The following is an 18,404-nucleotide window of genomic DNA, read 5'->3' on the forward strand; positions in this document are numbered from 1 at the left end:
ACCTCTGAAACTATTAAAACATAATTAAAATTATTTTAGAATTATGTTAAGTGATCAGAAAGGAAACCGAAAATGCAATAATATACACGGGACCACTCACACTTTTTTAAGCCACCCTGTAGAGGTTAAATTAATTTCGTGAAACATATCCTAATACCACCTAATACATACTTTAGATTTGCACTTAAACAAAATTTTTAAGTTTTTTATTTTTGGAGCTACAGATACGCGACTAACTATTGCCAAACCCTATACAGGGTGATCCTTAAATAAGTGCAAGAATTTTCAGGGTTAATAGATCTCGATAAAAGAAGCATATTTTCTCTTTGCCGTTTTTTAAATTAACTCCAAAATAACCGAGTTATTTTACTTGATTATTACTATGATTTTTTTCTTAAATTTTGAGAACCACTGGATCTTTCCTGGGTTTGCTTTCTTGTAAATTTAATCTACCACCTGTGTTGCCATATTATCAAGAAATTATGGTTTTTAACTAAAAACTAAAAAGAAATCTAAATTTCCAAAATTTTTATTTCGTGAAAAAAACCTCATGATCGTGTTTCTGGGGTCGAAATATACTACCCCTAAAAATATTTGCACTTATTAAGACTCACCCTGTATAAAGCCTTTCTATCTAATGTGGAATTGGTAAAATCGCGCGTAAAAAAATTGGTAAAATGCCGCGTAAAGAGATGGACTCTGTATATTATTAAATTTTTGGGTTCTTTATAAAATTTGAGACTTATTATGTAGATGTAGGTACAATATGTTATACTTTTACTTATTACATATGTTATGTATGTGACAGTTTGTGTCCCCATATGATTTAGTATCGAGTGTCGATAAGTGGTTCAAGGAATACGGTCCGTTAGGCCTGGACTATATATTATGAATGACAGCTTTAAGTATCTATTTTTCTTAAGAGCGACCCTGCGAGGTCCCATCCTACCCTAATGGAGGTAGATTCATCTTGACCGTCGTAACGTACACAGCTTTTTGTAATCTTATTGTTTTTCGCCTTGCTATATTTTGTTAAAGTGAATAAAGTTAATTAATCCTAACAATGTTGATTTTCATTTATTATAACTGGCGCAGTCGGTAGAATTCCGGAAAGATAACACTGTTAATCTTTGTTTTCGAGCATTAATTCCGGTATTGTGAAAAACCTTCTCAAGGCGACTCGACGAACAAACATAAGAAACATCTGCATCCCTGTCGTGACGGTTCAGTTTGATTCTCACCAAGGAAGCCCAGCTGGAAAAACGCCAGAAGCCTGAGTTTCCCGGGGCAACTCAACTGGAAAAATGCCAGAAGTCTGAGTTCCCGCTCCTGGTTATCGCAACCAGCTTCTAGAATTCAACCACTAGGACTCACAACAAGCAATCTTGGGTTTGATTCTCACCAAGGAAATATAGCTGGAAAAACGCCAGAAGCCTGAATTTCCCGAGGCAACTCAACTGGAAAAACGCCAGAATTTTGAGTTACCGCTCCTGGTCATCGCGACCAACTTCTAGGATTTAACTTCTAGAACTCACTACTAGCAGTCTTGGGGTAAGTCGCTTGATTTAGTCATACAAACTGCTAGCTAGATCCTTTTTCCTTTTTTTTTTCTGTCTTCTTCTCTTTTACACTTTTTTTTCTTTCTTTTATTTTACAAGGTTTTATTTTATCAAAATGACACAACCTTCTAACCAAAGCCAACCCTCTCACTTATTCTTTTCGTACGATAAGGCATTTACATTAATTCAAAATTTCAATGGCTCTACAAAACATTTGCATAATTTTATAGACGTTGTAGACTTTGTTTACAGTCGGTTCAATCCTCAGGAACAAGATATTTTTTAATTTATTGTAAAAGCTAAATTGGAAGGTCTTGCTTTAGACCACATAACTTCATTAGAACTAAACGACTGGCAAACAATAAAGAACGAATTATTAAAGAAATTTGGTGAATCCAAAGAGGGTGAATCACTCGATATTCACAGTTTAGCTTACGAAATAGTCCACTTAAAACAAATGGCTAATGAAAAGTCACTTCAGTATGTTCAGCGCGTCGAAAATCATTTGCTTCGAATCCACAAAATTATCAAATATAATACTGCATACGATATAACTACTAGGACTGCTTTACTAGAATACCATGAAAAATCCGCCCTTCTAACACTTATGAATGGTGTAAAAGACCCTCTTTGGACGACCATCCATTTACAGAAACCTATATCAATAGCAGAACTAATAAATTTAATAAATAATTTCGAGAATCAGCAATTTATGCTGACACAACAAAGTAGTTCTATAAATCGACCACACAAATTCCAGCTCAGCAAAATGTTACACTCCCTTATCCTCAAACTTCTTTAAATAAACCCGTAATAAATCTTCTCATAAAAAAATGTTCTTTTTCTAATAAAGTCGGACATATTGTAGAGTTTTGTTATGCTAAACAAAATCACGTAAAAATTAAAGACAAACGTTGCAAAAACTATATCCACATAGACCTTTTGATAAAATTTCCCTCAACCTCCTAATTATCGATAAAACATTTATATTAACGGTTATTGATAATTTAACACAATACGCTCAAGCTTACTTGCTAAAGAATAAGACTGGAAAAACAATAGTTAATAAACTAAAAATGTTTATACAACATTATCAGATTCCTCGAGAGCTCTATGTTGACAATGGAACTGAATTTGTCAACAAACAGGTAAAATATTTTTGTAGTAAGTTCCATATTAAGTTAAATGTATGTTCCGTCAAACACTCACATTCAGTGGGAATCGTTTAGAGGTTACATGGCGCAATTGCAAACACTATTCGCTGTTATTTGAATGAAAATCAAAATAATAAATTAACTGACGCATTACTTATTACAATAAACTCATACAAAAATTCTAAACAAACTTCAATGGATTTATCTCCGAGAGAAGTTTTATTTCCTCATTCAAATATTCTCGATCCCTTAGAGTCTAAGCAGATTGCTGAGCAGCAGGTAGAAATAATACGGTTAAGACAATTAGCTTTAAGATAAAAGTCCAAAAGTCATTCCGACAAAAAGTTACCTAAACGTAACTACCCGGGAAGTAACGTTGATCAGTTGGTGTTAATTAAAAGAAAAGCTAATTCTGAGAAATTAGAAGAATATCCTGGAGTCATTAAAAATTATTGAAATAAATAAAAATAAAACTGCTCTAAAATCCTAAAATTTCATTTTGATTAAATAAAACTGTTATATTTTGTATATCAAATTTCCAATTTTTTTCCACCAGTTTTTCTTTCATCAACATCATACCTTAACATGTGATACCAAAGAATATCTTGTGATACCTACTACCTCCTGCTACCTCACAGAAACAACAAGAACTTCCCAGCAAGAACTTCACTACAAGAACTTTCCTCCTTACGAAAAGTTCTTCCTTTGGAAAGGGAGGTGTTATGTATGTGACAGTTTGTGTCCCCATATGATTTAGTGTCGAGTGTCGATAAGTGGTTCAAGGAATACGGTCCGTTAGGCCTGGCAGGGCCGGTTTTAAGGGCCATTGGGCCCCAAGCGGATTTTTTTTTCGGGCCCCCCTATCCTACGTTTGTTATATATAATGATTATGGTTAGGTATGTAGTGTGTTGTGTGTTGTATGATTTACTAAATTATCTACGTAAAAAAAAAGTTTCAACGAACATAATGTATTTTATTAAACATTTTATAAAAAACATTTAAATAATATTAAACAACATTTAACCCAAAAATAAAACATTTATAATTTTTGAACAGAACATAAACGAAATAACTTAATAAGTAAACAAAATAAAAATTTGGGACATTGATCAAATGTGTTTCTTTCTACATTTCTCTTTTGCAAACTGGCCAATTATTAAATTGCAATCTAATTTTTCGATAATGATCCACATAGAAGGATCAAATTCTATGTGGATCAGAGAAAGAGCATCGAGTCTCTCTTGGCTAATGGTGGATCTCAAATAAGTTTGATCCTTTTTAACGCAGAAAATGAGCGTTCCCCGCTAGCATTAGAAACTGGCATAGTAAAATAAATTTCAAGCAACGTAGGAATATTAGGGAAAGTTGATTTTAGTGACTGCACGAGTTCAAATTTTTCAATCATTTCCTTTTTATTCATATTGGTACGTAGTATTCGAAAATGAGCCATTTCACCATTTAATACATCTCCTTCTACATCCGACTTACCTATATGTATTTTTCAAGATATTGGCAGACTCTTCAAATGCTATTTCATCGATATTGCTAAAAAAACACTTAAAACCTTCGATGACAGTGTGGTAGCTTTTAATTCGTCTTTCGAGATCTTGAATTATGGAGTCACATATTACATAATGGGCTTCCACTTTAAACTTCTCTTTGCCACTTTAGGAGAAATATCTTCTTTATAGGTAGCGTCATCCACTAAAGTCACTGCCTCAATTTCGATACATTCAAACTTTCCACGGACTGTTTTAACAAATGATTCTAGCGACTTCAATAACTCGATGCTAGGAGATATATTTAGTGATGGATCTTGCACAGCTTTGCTCGTAGCATTGACTCTTTCTAAGATTTTGTCAACAATGCAGGTTCGACTTTTGCATTTTCATTAAAAGTGCAGAGGCTTCATTTCTTGCTATTGCTTTTTCATCTTAGTCATTCGCAATGGCAGAAAAAAATTCTATAATTGGTTTATAATTTAGTTTGAGAGCAGCAACTGCATTAGCCCGGGCTGACCATCTAGTATCACTAAGACGTTTAAGAGAAATTTTACACCGCAATTACCGGAATTAAATAATTTAGAATAATTCGTATTTATTTATATTTTATTTCGATAAAAAGTGATTATAAAAAAAGAATCACAAAATAATTATGAAAAATCTTGTACTTAATTTTTATTTTGTATAGAATAAGAAATGCCCATTAAAATAAGTTTAAACAGATCACACTTGCGCATACATAAAAATATTAACATAAAAATAAAAAATATAACATTATGACATTATACTAGGCAATATTCGGTTCATAGCCGAGGTAGTAATTTTGTAAAATCGAACACGCGAACAGTCTCAGTATTAAGTATTTAAAAATTGCGACCGCTTCATCGTCACATTTCAAGCCGACATTTATATCTACTATACGCTTGTCGGTTGATCGTTGATTATGAACATTATATTGTACATAATAAAGAAATTTTAGTTAAAATATTTACTTTACCTTTTTAAAAAGACCATTTATTTATTGACTTCTACTTCATTTTCATATTTATATTTTTTTATGACCGAAATACGGGCCCCTTCGGGACGCGGGCTCCCAAGCGGCCGCTTGTTCCGCTTTATGCATAAACCGGCGCTGAGGCCTGGACTATATATTATGAATGACAGTTTTCAGTATCTATTTTTCTTAAGAGCGAACCTGCGAGGGCCCATCCTACCCTAATGTAGGTAGATTCATCTTGACCGTCGTAACGTACACAGCTTTTTGTAATCTTATTGTTTTTCGCCTTGCTATTTTTTGTTAAAGTGAATAAAATTAATTAATTCTAACAAAGCTGATTTTCATTTATTATGACTCATATGAATTACATACCTCTTAGGAATTCCTCTTTCCAGGTATCGTCTTCCTTGAAACTTCTAACGTCAATTTCCGGAATTTTGTTGTTAAATTCGGACAATTTTGACTCGTATTTAGACAGCAAGGTTTCGCTATTGTCCAGCTGCCTCTTGACCTTTTCCAGGCTCTCCGACGATTTGTTGGTGGCGTCCTGGATGCTGTTGATATTTTCCTCCCGAATTTTAGCCAGTTCGTTCTCCATGTTGTTAATGGTGGACGTCACTCTTTCCATTTTCTCAATTACTTCTTTTTCCATTTTGGTGAAGTCGCTCTTGGTCATCATGGGTTCGCTAATGGCGGCTGGCGGGGCTTCTAAGGCTATCTAAATTTTAAAAAATTCACTGTGTTTACTGTGTTATTTTTAATAATCGTTTACTATTTTTGGCCTACATTTGAATTAAAAAGTAAGGTAAGTGTACCAGTCTTCACAGTTTTTCTCAAATATTAAGCAATTTTTATATAGATGAGATAGATTTGATATTATTTGATTAATTTCACAACATGTTCATTTTATAATAGCTGTCATAATTCGTTTCTGCATTACTTTTTGGTACGTGATTGGGACGATGTTGGTTCTGTGCAAATTCTTTAATCGAATGTTAAGACATCCAAACTTTTAAGATAGACTAGAAGTGTACAAAATTAAGTTTAATTATGCATGTTTAATATCAAATAACCTGTATTGATATTAAACTTTCTGTCTTTAGGCGATTATACAAGATTTAAAGAATATTTTTAATTTATCTTCGTGTGTCGATTACTAGGTTTAATAAAAGTGGTGGTGTTCTAATAATCGCCAACAGAACATAACAATTAATTTATTTCACTTTTAAGAATTTCAAAACAGGGATCTCAAAAACTGGAGGAGATACAAAGAGAATTACATTAGAGAGAAGTTATGCCTTGCTGAACCATACATCGTTAAAACATACAATCCAATATTTTCAGTAAACAAGAATTGTAGAGATAGAAGAACAGTAATATCTGTTTTTAGGTTTGTTTTAAACCTTTTTATTCAAATTAAAGATAATAAAAAACAAATATTTAATTACTTTTCTACTTATATCTTGATTGAGTTGATCTATAACTAGAGGTAGGTTCTTCTGTAGATCCAGTATGGCTTCGTAGATCTTTTGCTGTTGCATCTGTCTTTCCCTTTCTTCCTTGTCTTTTTGCATTAGTATTGTTTCTACAGCCGCCAACCGTTCATCTATCCTACTAACCTTAAAATGTTTAATATTAAATATTGCATTTTTTTTACTTTTTTACAAAATTTTTATGTAAAAAATTAAAGAGACTTAAAAATATTTTCAAAAGATATATTAGAATGAACTAAAATGGTTGCTTACAGTTCCCTTTAATGGATCTAAGAGCTTTATTCTTTTGTCTATGTTTATTAAACCTTTTTTGAGCTGCTCTCCTAATTGCTTTTCTCTAAATTCATGCCTTTCAAGTTTATCATCTGTATTTCTTACTACGTTTACTATTTGAAGGATTGCCAACCGAATATCTTCATTGCTGAAATAAAAATTGATATAAAAATTATTCCTTGAATTACATTTCGTTGTTTAATTATTTATACTGTATTCTCTATATAAACACGTAACTATAAATAAGAGTTTGACATTTCTTGGTAAAATAATTATCGGTAATAAAACTGTCCTGTGTTTCATTCACACTGTATAACATTCAGGGTAGTTCTCCTTTCAGGAAGTAGAACAAACGTTACTATAAATACAATGAAAAAGATATCAAAAAAATAGAGACAATAGTTTAAACTAGACCCCAATGCTCACCATCAAATTTTTGTGACACCCTGTATACACGTACTTTATGTATAACTTAGAGTAATTTAAGACACTCATCTGTACAAAGCACCCTCGATGTTGAGCATTCAACTTAAATCAGTTAATTGCCATAAATTGAGAAAAGACAGAACCAAAACAATTAAACTGAAAAAAGGACGTTTTTATAATACAATGAGCACATTGAATCATACAGTTAAACATCCATTAAATGAACAGATGTTTCCTTTATGGTTTTCTAAGAAAATGCAGATTTTTCTTGAATTGAACGGTTCGATATCATTATACTGCATTTTATAGGCTTTTAATAAAAATTTAATTCGTATACCTATCATCACAGAAAATATAGGCCCATATTCTGTGATGCCATGTATATACAGGGTGAGTCTTAAACAAGTGCAATTATTTTCAGGGCTGGTAGATCTCGATAAAAGCAACATATTTTGTCTTTACCGTTTTTCAAAAAGATTTTGAAAATTTTGAAAAAAAATTTTGCTTAAATTTGTAGAACCACTCGATATTTTCTTGTAAATTTAATCTATTACCTATGTTGCCATATTATCAAGAAATTATGTTTTTTAACTAAAAACTAAAAAGAATTCCTAAACATTTTTCAATAAATTCCAAATTTTGAAATATTTTTTTCGCGAAAAAAACCTTTTAATCGTGTTTCTGGGATAGAAATATACCACTCCTGAAAATATTTCCACTTATTTAGAACTCACCCTCTATCTTAATAATTTTGGGGATATATTTAAGAATACAGATTAAAAATTATTAACTTTACCCATTTTCATTAGCGAGAAATTCTAACTGAGGTCCTTAACCCTATTCTTAGTAAAATTCATCCAATTATTACTATCATTGTTGTATTGGTTTTAACACACTGTACATACCAAGCAAAATGGTCTATATTTTTTGGTATATTTACAGTGTGAGTGAAAACAAATAATATTTTTCTCAACCATTTCAAATGGAATACCCTACATTTCATATAATAAATAAACAAAGTTTTTATTCAACTTGCTATGTGTTATTAATCACACAAGGATAACACATACCCAAACATATTTATAAGACTATGTAGAATACATAGTCAATAATAGGTATAAAGTAGTGCAGTTATTTTTGTGCTTATTTCCAAAAACTTATTAAATCTAACGCCACCAATGACTTATATGTTTATTTACATTTTGCTGGCTGTTGTTAATCTATAATTCAAAAGAAAATGTGAATATAAATGAGTTCATTAATATTATGCTCTTATCTGAAATAAATAATTTATAATCCATACTGTGATATAATCAAACTTAAATTATTTAAAATAAAAAACTACAAACATTATTACACGTTATATGAAAATCAAGAAATAATTGATTTTTTTAATCTTTATAACCGATATCTTTAAAGTAATGCCATTTATGGTTTTATATTAATGTTAATATATTTTATTACTCTTAAAATCAACTGCTAAAAATCTGGGGACCACCCTGTATAAGATTTCATTTTCTTTCATCAAACCTACCGCGGCGAAAACAGTTTTTATTATTAAATTAAAAGGCCTTTAATACTAGTTATAAAATAAAATAAAGCATAAACATCCGCTTAATATAATATAAATTAATTAAAACTACAATCATAATGTTGTTCTGGGCCTCTGTTCTAATATTTATACAAAATGGAACATAAAATTAAATTTCTAGGAAATATCCTTGTCCTGATTTCAATTATTATTATTATGTATATAAACTTTACTGTATGTTCTATAATAAAAAAATACAAGGAGCAAATATACAAAAGTTATATTTTCTATAATTATTTACATGTGACTTTACTCATCGTGGTGGAAGAATATAATAGAACAAGAGGGTAAGCTGTGATAATCTATCTATACTAATATAAGGCTAATATATAAAATCCTTAAGTGACTCACTGATTAATCACGATCAAACAACTCAACGTAAGTAGCTCAATTTTGGCATACAGGTTGATTCTAAGGTGTACAGGTCCGATAAGAAGGGATTTTTCGAAATTCCAGTTCCAAGGGGGTGAAACCACCCCTTAAATATTACAATATTTTTTATTTAAAAAACGGCCAAGTTTCCGAAAAAACGCTTAAACACGTATATTTTACCACAGATTAGGTATCCTATAAGTATACAGATAAAAATCTTGTCCCTAATTCGTGGTACGAAAATTGTTTTTTATGACGATGTGCAAACGAGTCAAATTTCCTGTGCGCAAAAATAAACTCGCGTAAAATAACAATAAACAGCGTAATAGAGAGATATCGCTAAACCGAATAGCGTGCATGGACGTTAATAAGGCCAGGTGTTATTTCCTTTACGTGAGGTGGTATTAACTCTCTTCATTTATAGTTATCGGATCGGAAAGAATTCTGATCGCGTCGCGTCCGCTATCTAAACTTAACCTAACTTTGAATTTAAAACTTTGAAATTGTTTTGTTTACTAGGTATTTTAAAACTAAAGGGCTAAAGTGCTTATTTCCAGTGCTTTATTGTTCAACGTCTGCCAGTGGGTTTAGGGCAACAAGCAACAAACAACAAATTCTCTTAGAAGGGCTAAGTCGTCATCTGCTGTAAACCTAAGACTCTTTATAGGTTCTTTAGTATTGGAAGAGGTGGAATCCATATTTTGGGCCATATTTATTTAATTAAAACTAATCCCAGCTACTTAAATATCAAATTACCTAATAAAACTAAAGCAATAATTCAAAACAATTCAAACATAACCTAAAATAAAAGGTCTCGCCGGCCGGCTCCGGTTGTCAAATACCCGCACATGCCCATTTAAGCAATTTTTAAACGTTATCAGAGGTTATTTAGAAAGAGCGCTTGGTGTAATTCTTTGTGTAATTGATCCGCAAATTACGTCAGGCGGTAACGTTATTAGCGGGTGTTGCGTTAAAAATTGACTCGCGCATATCGTAACCATGATAAGGCACGCGTAAATACTGGCTGACGCTATTCGGTTTTCCGATATCTCTCTAATAACTGTGCCGGTCAGGCGCTGTGCACAATTTCAGAGGCCATAAGTGGGCGTGCTATGTGCGCAAACTAGTCACCTAACTAGTGCCCGATTCCGAAAATTGGAACCACGAAAAACAATAAAGAAAAAACAAAGATTATATAGGTCTCGTCTCCATAAATAAGTACAATGTAGTTCCCTTTTCTCCGTGCGGCGACCACACATTTTAAAGCCTAAACAAACAAATTTCAACATGCCCCTCGCTTCCCTGCTCCCTTACCTCATTACATGCCCTTGCATCATTTCTTATTTTAGTCTTTTTTTTTGTGCGGTACGACCCACATCGAATATCGCGTAAAAGATATCGATCGGCTCTCGCTCCGTAGAGCGGAGTGTTTTAGATTATCTTAAACGGATGGATAAGCGATTAAAGTTATTAGAAAATAAAAACATGCGTAAAGAAAAAAGATTAGTGACAAGTTTGGAAGAGGAAAGTGTAACAAGTTTTGAGAGGCAGGCGAATAGTAGTGATTATTCACCAAGATTATGAGGACGAGATTAGAAGCAGTGTTTGAGATGTTAGAAATAAAGGTAAATAAACATATAACATATACATATACAATACCTGAATAGTAGGGAAATTTCTTCTAAGCTTGGGTATATAGGTATTGTGGGTGAATACCTTAGTGAATGCTTATATTATCTAGATTTTTCCACTTATGCTTATATTACACTAATATGGCAGAGTACGTTGGTGGTTACTCTAAAAGCTTGGTTTATAGGACATTAAATTTATTCACGTTAATTGTGGCGGAGTACAGTGGTGGTTACTCTAGCTTGATGTGTAGGTATTGTTGGTGAATACCTCAGTGAATGCTTATATTACCTAGTTTTTTCCCACTTATTACATTAATACAGCGCAGAGTACGTTGGTGGTTACTCTAGCTTGGCATATATGAATTATTGATGAATACTTATCGCATGGCTGTCTTATTATACTAATATGGCAGATTACGTTGGTGGTTACTCTAGCTTGGTTTATAGGACATTAAATTTATTCACGTTAATTGTGGCGGAGTACAGTGGTGGTTACTCTAGCTTGGTGGGTAGGTATTGTTGGTGAATACCTCAGTGAATGCTTATATTATCTAGTTTTTCCACTTTTTACAGTAATACAGCAGAGTACGTTGGTGGTTACTCTAGCTTGGTTTATAGGACATTAAATTTATTCACGTTAATTGTAGCGAGGTACAGTGGTGGTTACTCTAGCTTGGTGGGTAGGTATTGTTGGTGAATACCTCAGTGAATGCTTATATTATCTAGTTTTCCCACTTTTACAGTAATACAGCAGAGTACGTTGGTGGTTACTCCAAGCTTGGTATATATGTATTATTGGTGAATATTTATCGCATGGCTGTCTTACTACAATAATATGGCGAAGAGTACGTTGGTGGTTACTCTAGCTTGGTTTATAGGACATTAAATTTATTCAAGTTAATTTGGCGCGGAGTACAGTGGTGGTTACTCTAGCTTGGTGTGTAGGTATTGTTGGCGAATACCTCAGTGAATGCTTATATTACCTAGTTTTTCCCACTTATTACATTAATACAGCAGAGTACGTTGGTGGTTACTCTAGCTTGGTATATATGTATTATTGGTGAATACTTATCGCATGGCTGTCTTGCTTTTATTTTCAAAGTTGGTAGTCCCATAAGGGCACGTTGGTGGTTGTCCTTATGGGTGACGTTTTTGCTAAGCTAGCTGTATAAGATTTATAAACTCCTTAAGCATGAGTTAGCCCCAATATGTGTTTACATATCATGATATTTTCTTATAGGTGAAAGCGCTAGTACACTTATTAAAAAGGTATTGGAAAGAGCCTACCTAAACCTTTGTAGGAAGGTTTATTAGTTTTTAGGAGATATAAGGTAGACGGGAAAAATACCACGACACCACCGATTCAACCGGAAATTGCAGAAGATGGATACACATTGCAAAACCGGCCTTGAAGAACCCGTTCTTAACCTATTAATGGAGAAGTACCCTCTCAGAGAACGCCACCACCATAGTTAAATTTAATGCGGAAACAGGCCATACATGATAATGTGGAGTGCAGAGATGAAATTGGCTAAAATTCAATCAAGATTAGCAGCAGCCAGTTTGTCGGCTATAGGCCAAGTAATGGCAAAAATTTTAGAGAAGAAGGAGGAGGAGAAAGGAATATAAAGCATTATATAGAGACCTAAACGACACAGAACGTCTTATAACTGGTGTTATCCATTCCGAGTCAATATCGAGGAGGGAACTAGTGTCGTTCGATTTAAATAAAAATTGGAAAACCACTCTAACGGAATCCCCTTTGGATACCTGGTTGTTTGGTGAGGATTTGGAAGGAAGATTAAAGGCGGCCAAAGAGTTGTCCGCCTTTAACTGTCATCCAGTCAGTTAAAGACTGTCAGAAGTACTCCAGGAAGAATCGTATCAAATGCAGCCAGATCTCGGTCCACGCCGCATTTAAACTTCAAAAGTCTGCCTCAACATCAGCAGGGAGGGAAACGGGACAGACTCAATGTTCGAGAAACTTCCTACAACCGCCCACGTCAAAGGCGGACCTGGAACCGAATACAACACTTCGGCGTAAGGTCGCGTTCTCAGGGAAGATGTATAGGGATAATAGATGTATTATGGCATGGTTGCAAGGTTTTAAAATTCCGTTTGTGACGAGACCATCACATAACATAATCTCAGGTAGACATAAATGGTCGGTGCAACAACATAAGACAATTGAGGGCAACGTTCGGAGATTGCTTAGTATAGGGGCTATTTCTAAGGCACAGCCATGTAAAAATCAGTTTATTACAGAGATATTCACGTTTCAGTTGTTTATTTAGATGATTTTTAATTACTAGGAGATTCTTATGATGCATGTTTAGCAAATGTATTAGAAACAATTGGACTACTCGAATATGGGGTTTATTGTAAACTATAAAAAGAGTATTATCTCCACAAAAAATTGTGACGTTTTTGGGGTTTAAATTAAACTCTATGGATATGACTATTTCTGTTCAAGAGGAAAAAATCACAAAAATAATTTTGCATTTAAAAAAGTTTTTAAGATGGAAGAAATGCACTACAAGGGAGTTTGTAAGGCTAACAGGGAAGTTGATATCCATATGTCCAGCCATAAGTACGGTTATTTATATACCAAATTGTTTCGAGAGAGAAAAAAATTTAGCGTTAAAGAGTAATAAAGGAAATTATAACGGAACTATGAAAATTTCTAAGAAGTTATGTGTTGATACCGATTGGTGGATTCGAAACATACCTATTAGCAAAAACTTATTATCATATAGTAAATACTCTATGGAAATATTCTCTGACGCATCAGATATTGGATGGGGTGTTTGTTGCAATAACATAAGTTCTCAAGGTCTCTGGCCTACCTACGAATGAGAAGAACACATAAATTTTAGGGAGTTACAAGCTGTTTATTTTGGCTTGAAAGGCTTTGCTAATGACTTATCTAACGTTTCTAGCTTGTGCAAGGTAGACAGTGTTGTCTACCCTATATGCCAGTGCAGTAGTGTTACTGCACTGGCATATACCTATATTACATAGAACATAATGTGTTCAATTTCCAAGTTAAACAATATCCCTCGAATAATTTGGCAATGGTGTGAGGAAAGGAGATTATTTATCGTAGCCTCTTATATTAGATCTCAAGAGAATAAGGAAGCTGACAGGGCTTCCAGGGAATTTAAGGTCGAGACAGAATGGAGTTTAGCGAGCTGGGCATTTGGGAAATTGGTCACTATAAGTGGGGTTTACCGGAAATAGATTTGTTTGCTACGCATATAAATGCTAAATGCAAGAAATACATATCGTGGCACAGGGACCCAGATATGTACGCCATTGATGCCTTTACAACAAACTGGGAAACATTTTATTTTTTGCTTTCCCTCCATTTTCAATGGTCCCAAAGGCTCTGCAAAAAGAAAAAAAATTATTTCTGATCAGGCAGAAGGTATAATGGTTGTACCCAACTGGGTTTCGCAACCTTGGTATTCGGTTTTAAGGGCGATGTTAATAGATGAGCCGATTATTTTTTTAAATTAATAAATATTTACTTCTTTTAGCGGATCTCCCCACCCGTTAGCCAACATCTTTCTCTGACGGGAGGTCCGGCTATCAGGCAAGCCTTGCTCTTAGGGAATGTTCCAGAAGAAGCGCTGGAAATTTGCATGTCTTCAATAACAAGTAACACCTTAAAACAGTCTAACTCAGGGCTTAAATAATGGTGGGAATTTTGTAGCGTTAAGAACTTAGATCCCTTCTCGGTTTCGGGTTCCAACGTTCTAATATTTTGACTCAACTCTTTAACGAAGGCGCATCTTTTAGCTCATTAAGTTCTTATAGAGCAGCCATAGCACAGATAGCGGGCCCAGACCTCTTACAAGATTTTCGTATGCAAAGGTTTTTTAAGGGAATATATATGTTGAGACCTAATAAGCCCAAGTCCGAAAATACCTGGGATCCTACGTACGTAGTACTTAATTATTTAAAAATAAAAAATAATTATGAGTTAACCTTGGAGGGGCTTACGCATAAATTAGTGACATTACTGGCCTTAGCATCGGGTCAACGTTTACAAACACTATCGCTTATTGATATAAGGGAAATTTTTCGGAAGTTAGGGGAAATACATATAAAAATTAGCGCAAGATTAAAAACATTCGGTAGAAATAAGCCGCAACCCTTTTTACGCTTACCTTATTTCAAGAAAGACGCTAATTTATGCGTAGCTAGCACGTTAGTAGAGTATCTAAAACGAACAGAGAGCATTAGAGGAAGTATAACTTCTGTTTTCGTAACAATCAAGAAACCGCATAAGAAAACATCCACTCAAACCTTGGGGAGCTGGATTAAAATTGTCCTAAATAAGAGTAGGATTGATACGGATCATTTTACCGCTCATAGTACACGGCATGCTGTAACTTCAGCAGCTGCCAGGAAAGGGTTAAATTTTGATACCATCAGACTCGCTGCTGGTTGGTCTAAAAATTCTAGAATGTCGCTACTGTTTACAATAGATCCTTGATGGATAATGAGAATAGTTTTGCTGAGAAATTAATCTTTATATATTTTCAATATAGAAATGGGAGAAAAGATTATGTTGTTGTTATTACTTTAAAAATCTACATTGTACTTATTTATGGAGACGAGACCTATATAATCACAAGATTAAACGAACTTACCTGAAGTGAAGTTCAATCTTGATTATATGAGGGTCTCGTCGAAATAAATAAGTTCCCTCCCACCCTCAACCTCAATTTACAACAACATAATAAGTATCTTTAAAATTGACTAAATAAGAAATGATGCAAGGGCATGTAATGAGGTAAGGGAGCAGGGAAGCGAGGGGCATGTTGAAATTTGTTTGTTTAGGCTTTAAAATGTGTGGTCGCCGCATGGAGAAAAGGGAACTACATTGTACTTATTTATTTCGACGAGACCCTCATATAATCAAGATTGAACTTCACTTCAGGTAAGTTCGTTTAATCTTGTGATTATAATCTGTATAATCTGTGATTTTACTTTGTTTTTTTACATATTTTAAGATTTTTTAAAAATGTATACAGGGTGTTTCGAAAAATCTAGTAATTGATTAATCACGATCCTGCTTAAAGCGCTTGACGTAAAAAGCTGATTTTTGGAAAACAGATTGCCTTTAGGATGTAGAGGTTCGATAAGAAGGGATTTTTTGAAACTCGAATTCTAAAGGGGGTGAAACCACCCTTGAAATATTAGAATCTTTTTTATTTAAAAACCGGTGAGTTTTTCGGAAAAACTCTTAAACATGTATATTTTAATTTGTTGTTTTACATATTTTAAGATTTTTAAAAAATTTATACAGGATGTTTCATAAAATATGACCACTGAGTAATCACGATTCTGCTTAATCTGCTTGACGTTTAAAGCTGACTTTTGGCAAACGGATTGACTGTGGGGTGTAGAGGTTTGATAAGGAGGGGTTTCTTGAATCTCAAATTCCAAGAGGGTGAAAACGCCCCTCAAATATTACAATATTTGTTATTTAAAAAACGGTTAGTCTTTCGGGAAAACGCTTGGACACGCACAATTTATTTTGTTTTTTTACATATTTTGAAATTTTTTAAAAAATCATACAGGGTGTTCCAAAAAGTTGGCTAATTGATTAACCATGATTCTGCTTAAACTGCTTGATGTAAAAAGCTTATTTTTGGCAACCGGATTTTTTGAAAGTCAAATTCCAACGAGATGAAACTACCCCTCAAATATTGGAGGTGATCCCATTGCCATACCGAAATCTTGTTGAAAAAATTCATTATTTAATTGGAAATAAGTAGTTTTAACACAAAGTGTCAACAATTCCAAAATACTATCTATGTTTAATTTTGTTTTATCTATTAAATGTGTATCTTGTTCTATCTATTAAATGTGTATCTTGTTCTAATCTATCCCTAACTATTTTAAGTGATTTATCTACCGGCACATTAGTGAAAAGACTAACAACGTCAAAACTAACCATTAAACTGTTAGGTGTTATATTAATTTTTGAAATTTTTCCTATAAAGCGTGGTGTGTTTTTAATGTATGAATCGGTGTTATTTGCAATCGGATTTAATATGTCTAGTAAAAATTTTGCCAACGGATGGCATGGAGAATTTATACTACTGACTATAAGTCTAAAAGGTATACCCTGTTTGTGTATTTTAGGTAAACCGTATAAATGAGGTGGTTTACTGTAATGGGGTGTTAATAATGTTCGTTGTAAGTCTGTTAATATATGTTTGTATTTGTATAAAGTTCTATATATTTTTCTTTCAATAGTTGGTGTTGGGTCTTTTGAAAGTTTTGTGTAACTACCGTTATTTATAAGATCTGTAATTTTGTTATTATATTCGTCTAAATCTATAACTACTGTAGCATTACCTTTATCTGCTTGTAATATTTTAATTGTTTTGTCTGTTTTTAAATTTTTAATAGCTAACCTTTCTTCTCTATTAATATTAGGTTTAAATTTAATAGGTCTTTACATACGAGGCGTTTCGGAAAAAATAAGAAGGATAGGAAAACAATATAACATACAAACATCTTTCAAAACACAAAATACACTTAGATCAATTTTATCACATACTAAACTAATAAATACAGAACAACAAACAAAAAATGTAATATACCAAATACCCTGTGAATGCCATAAATTTTACATTGGTGAAACATCTAGACCCTTAAATGTTAGAATTAAAGAACATAAAGATTATTTAAGAAAGGGAGATTTTCACAAATCTAAGATTTGTCAGCATTCATGGGACACAGGGCACAGAATAAATTTTAATAACGCCAAAATTATAATGAAAGAAGCGATAGCCTCTATAAGAAAAATAAAAGAGGCTTTTTTAATTCAATCTAATAAAAATAAATGTATTGCTCATGCATCTGTAGATGTTAGTAATGTATGGCAATCGCTTCTTTGATTTTAAAGAAGATTACATAAATAAACATAACATACGTGAAATTTAAAAATAATCATACAGAAAGTTTGGGCTTTTTGGTTTTACCTTATTAAGTAATTATCAGGTAGTAATTGTTAATTTTGAAGTTTAACTTAATATAATGTCTTTTTAACAGAACGTCAACGATTTCTTGTAGACGTATCTGTTTTAAAAAGTAAAGTGTTCTCGAATAGTTCAATTTAAATATTTTAAATAGTTTTTTTCTTGATTCTTTATATTTTTTGCTTCCGACGACGGAAAGAGAAAACTTTCCGAAACGTTAAGCATTTTTTTCTTTGTTAGGCAAATTTTTATTACTGTAAACACAACTTCTGACAAGCAGCGTCCGTTTAGGTTTAACGCAGAAGTGTTTACAAAAAATAACTATTTTATTTTGTAGATTTTTCTTGCAGTACAGTGGCGAAAAACCCATAAGGATTTTTTTGGATAGATGAATCCGCCACATA

The 18,404-nt window shown here is 33.1% G+C and overlaps 1 protein-coding gene across 1 annotated transcript in view; it reads right to left on the minus strand.

The window, feature by feature from the left end:
- LOC115878240 (intracellular protein transport protein USO1) overlaps positions 1-18,404 on the minus strand; it is a 39,280-nt gene that overhangs the window by 7,501 nt on the left and 13,375 nt on the right. Inside the window, exons 3-5 of the mRNA XM_030894668.1 lie at positions 6,959-7,127; positions 6,662-6,832; positions 5,586-5,931 (exon numbers count right to left, since the gene is read on the minus strand). Of these exons, the coding sequence (XP_030750528.1) occupies positions 5,586-5,931; positions 6,662-6,832; positions 6,959-7,127 (686 nt within the window). The remainder of the gene's footprint in view (positions 1-5,585; positions 5,932-6,661; positions 6,833-6,958; positions 7,128-18,404) is intronic.

This window comes from Sitophilus oryzae, unplaced genomic scaffold (assembly GCF_002938485.1).
Source record: "Sitophilus oryzae breed Bouriz unplaced genomic scaffold, Soryzae_2.0 scaffold_1502_pilon_pilon, whole genome shotgun sequence".
Lineage (NCBI taxonomy): Eukaryota > Metazoa > Arthropoda > Insecta > Coleoptera > Curculionidae > Sitophilus > Sitophilus oryzae.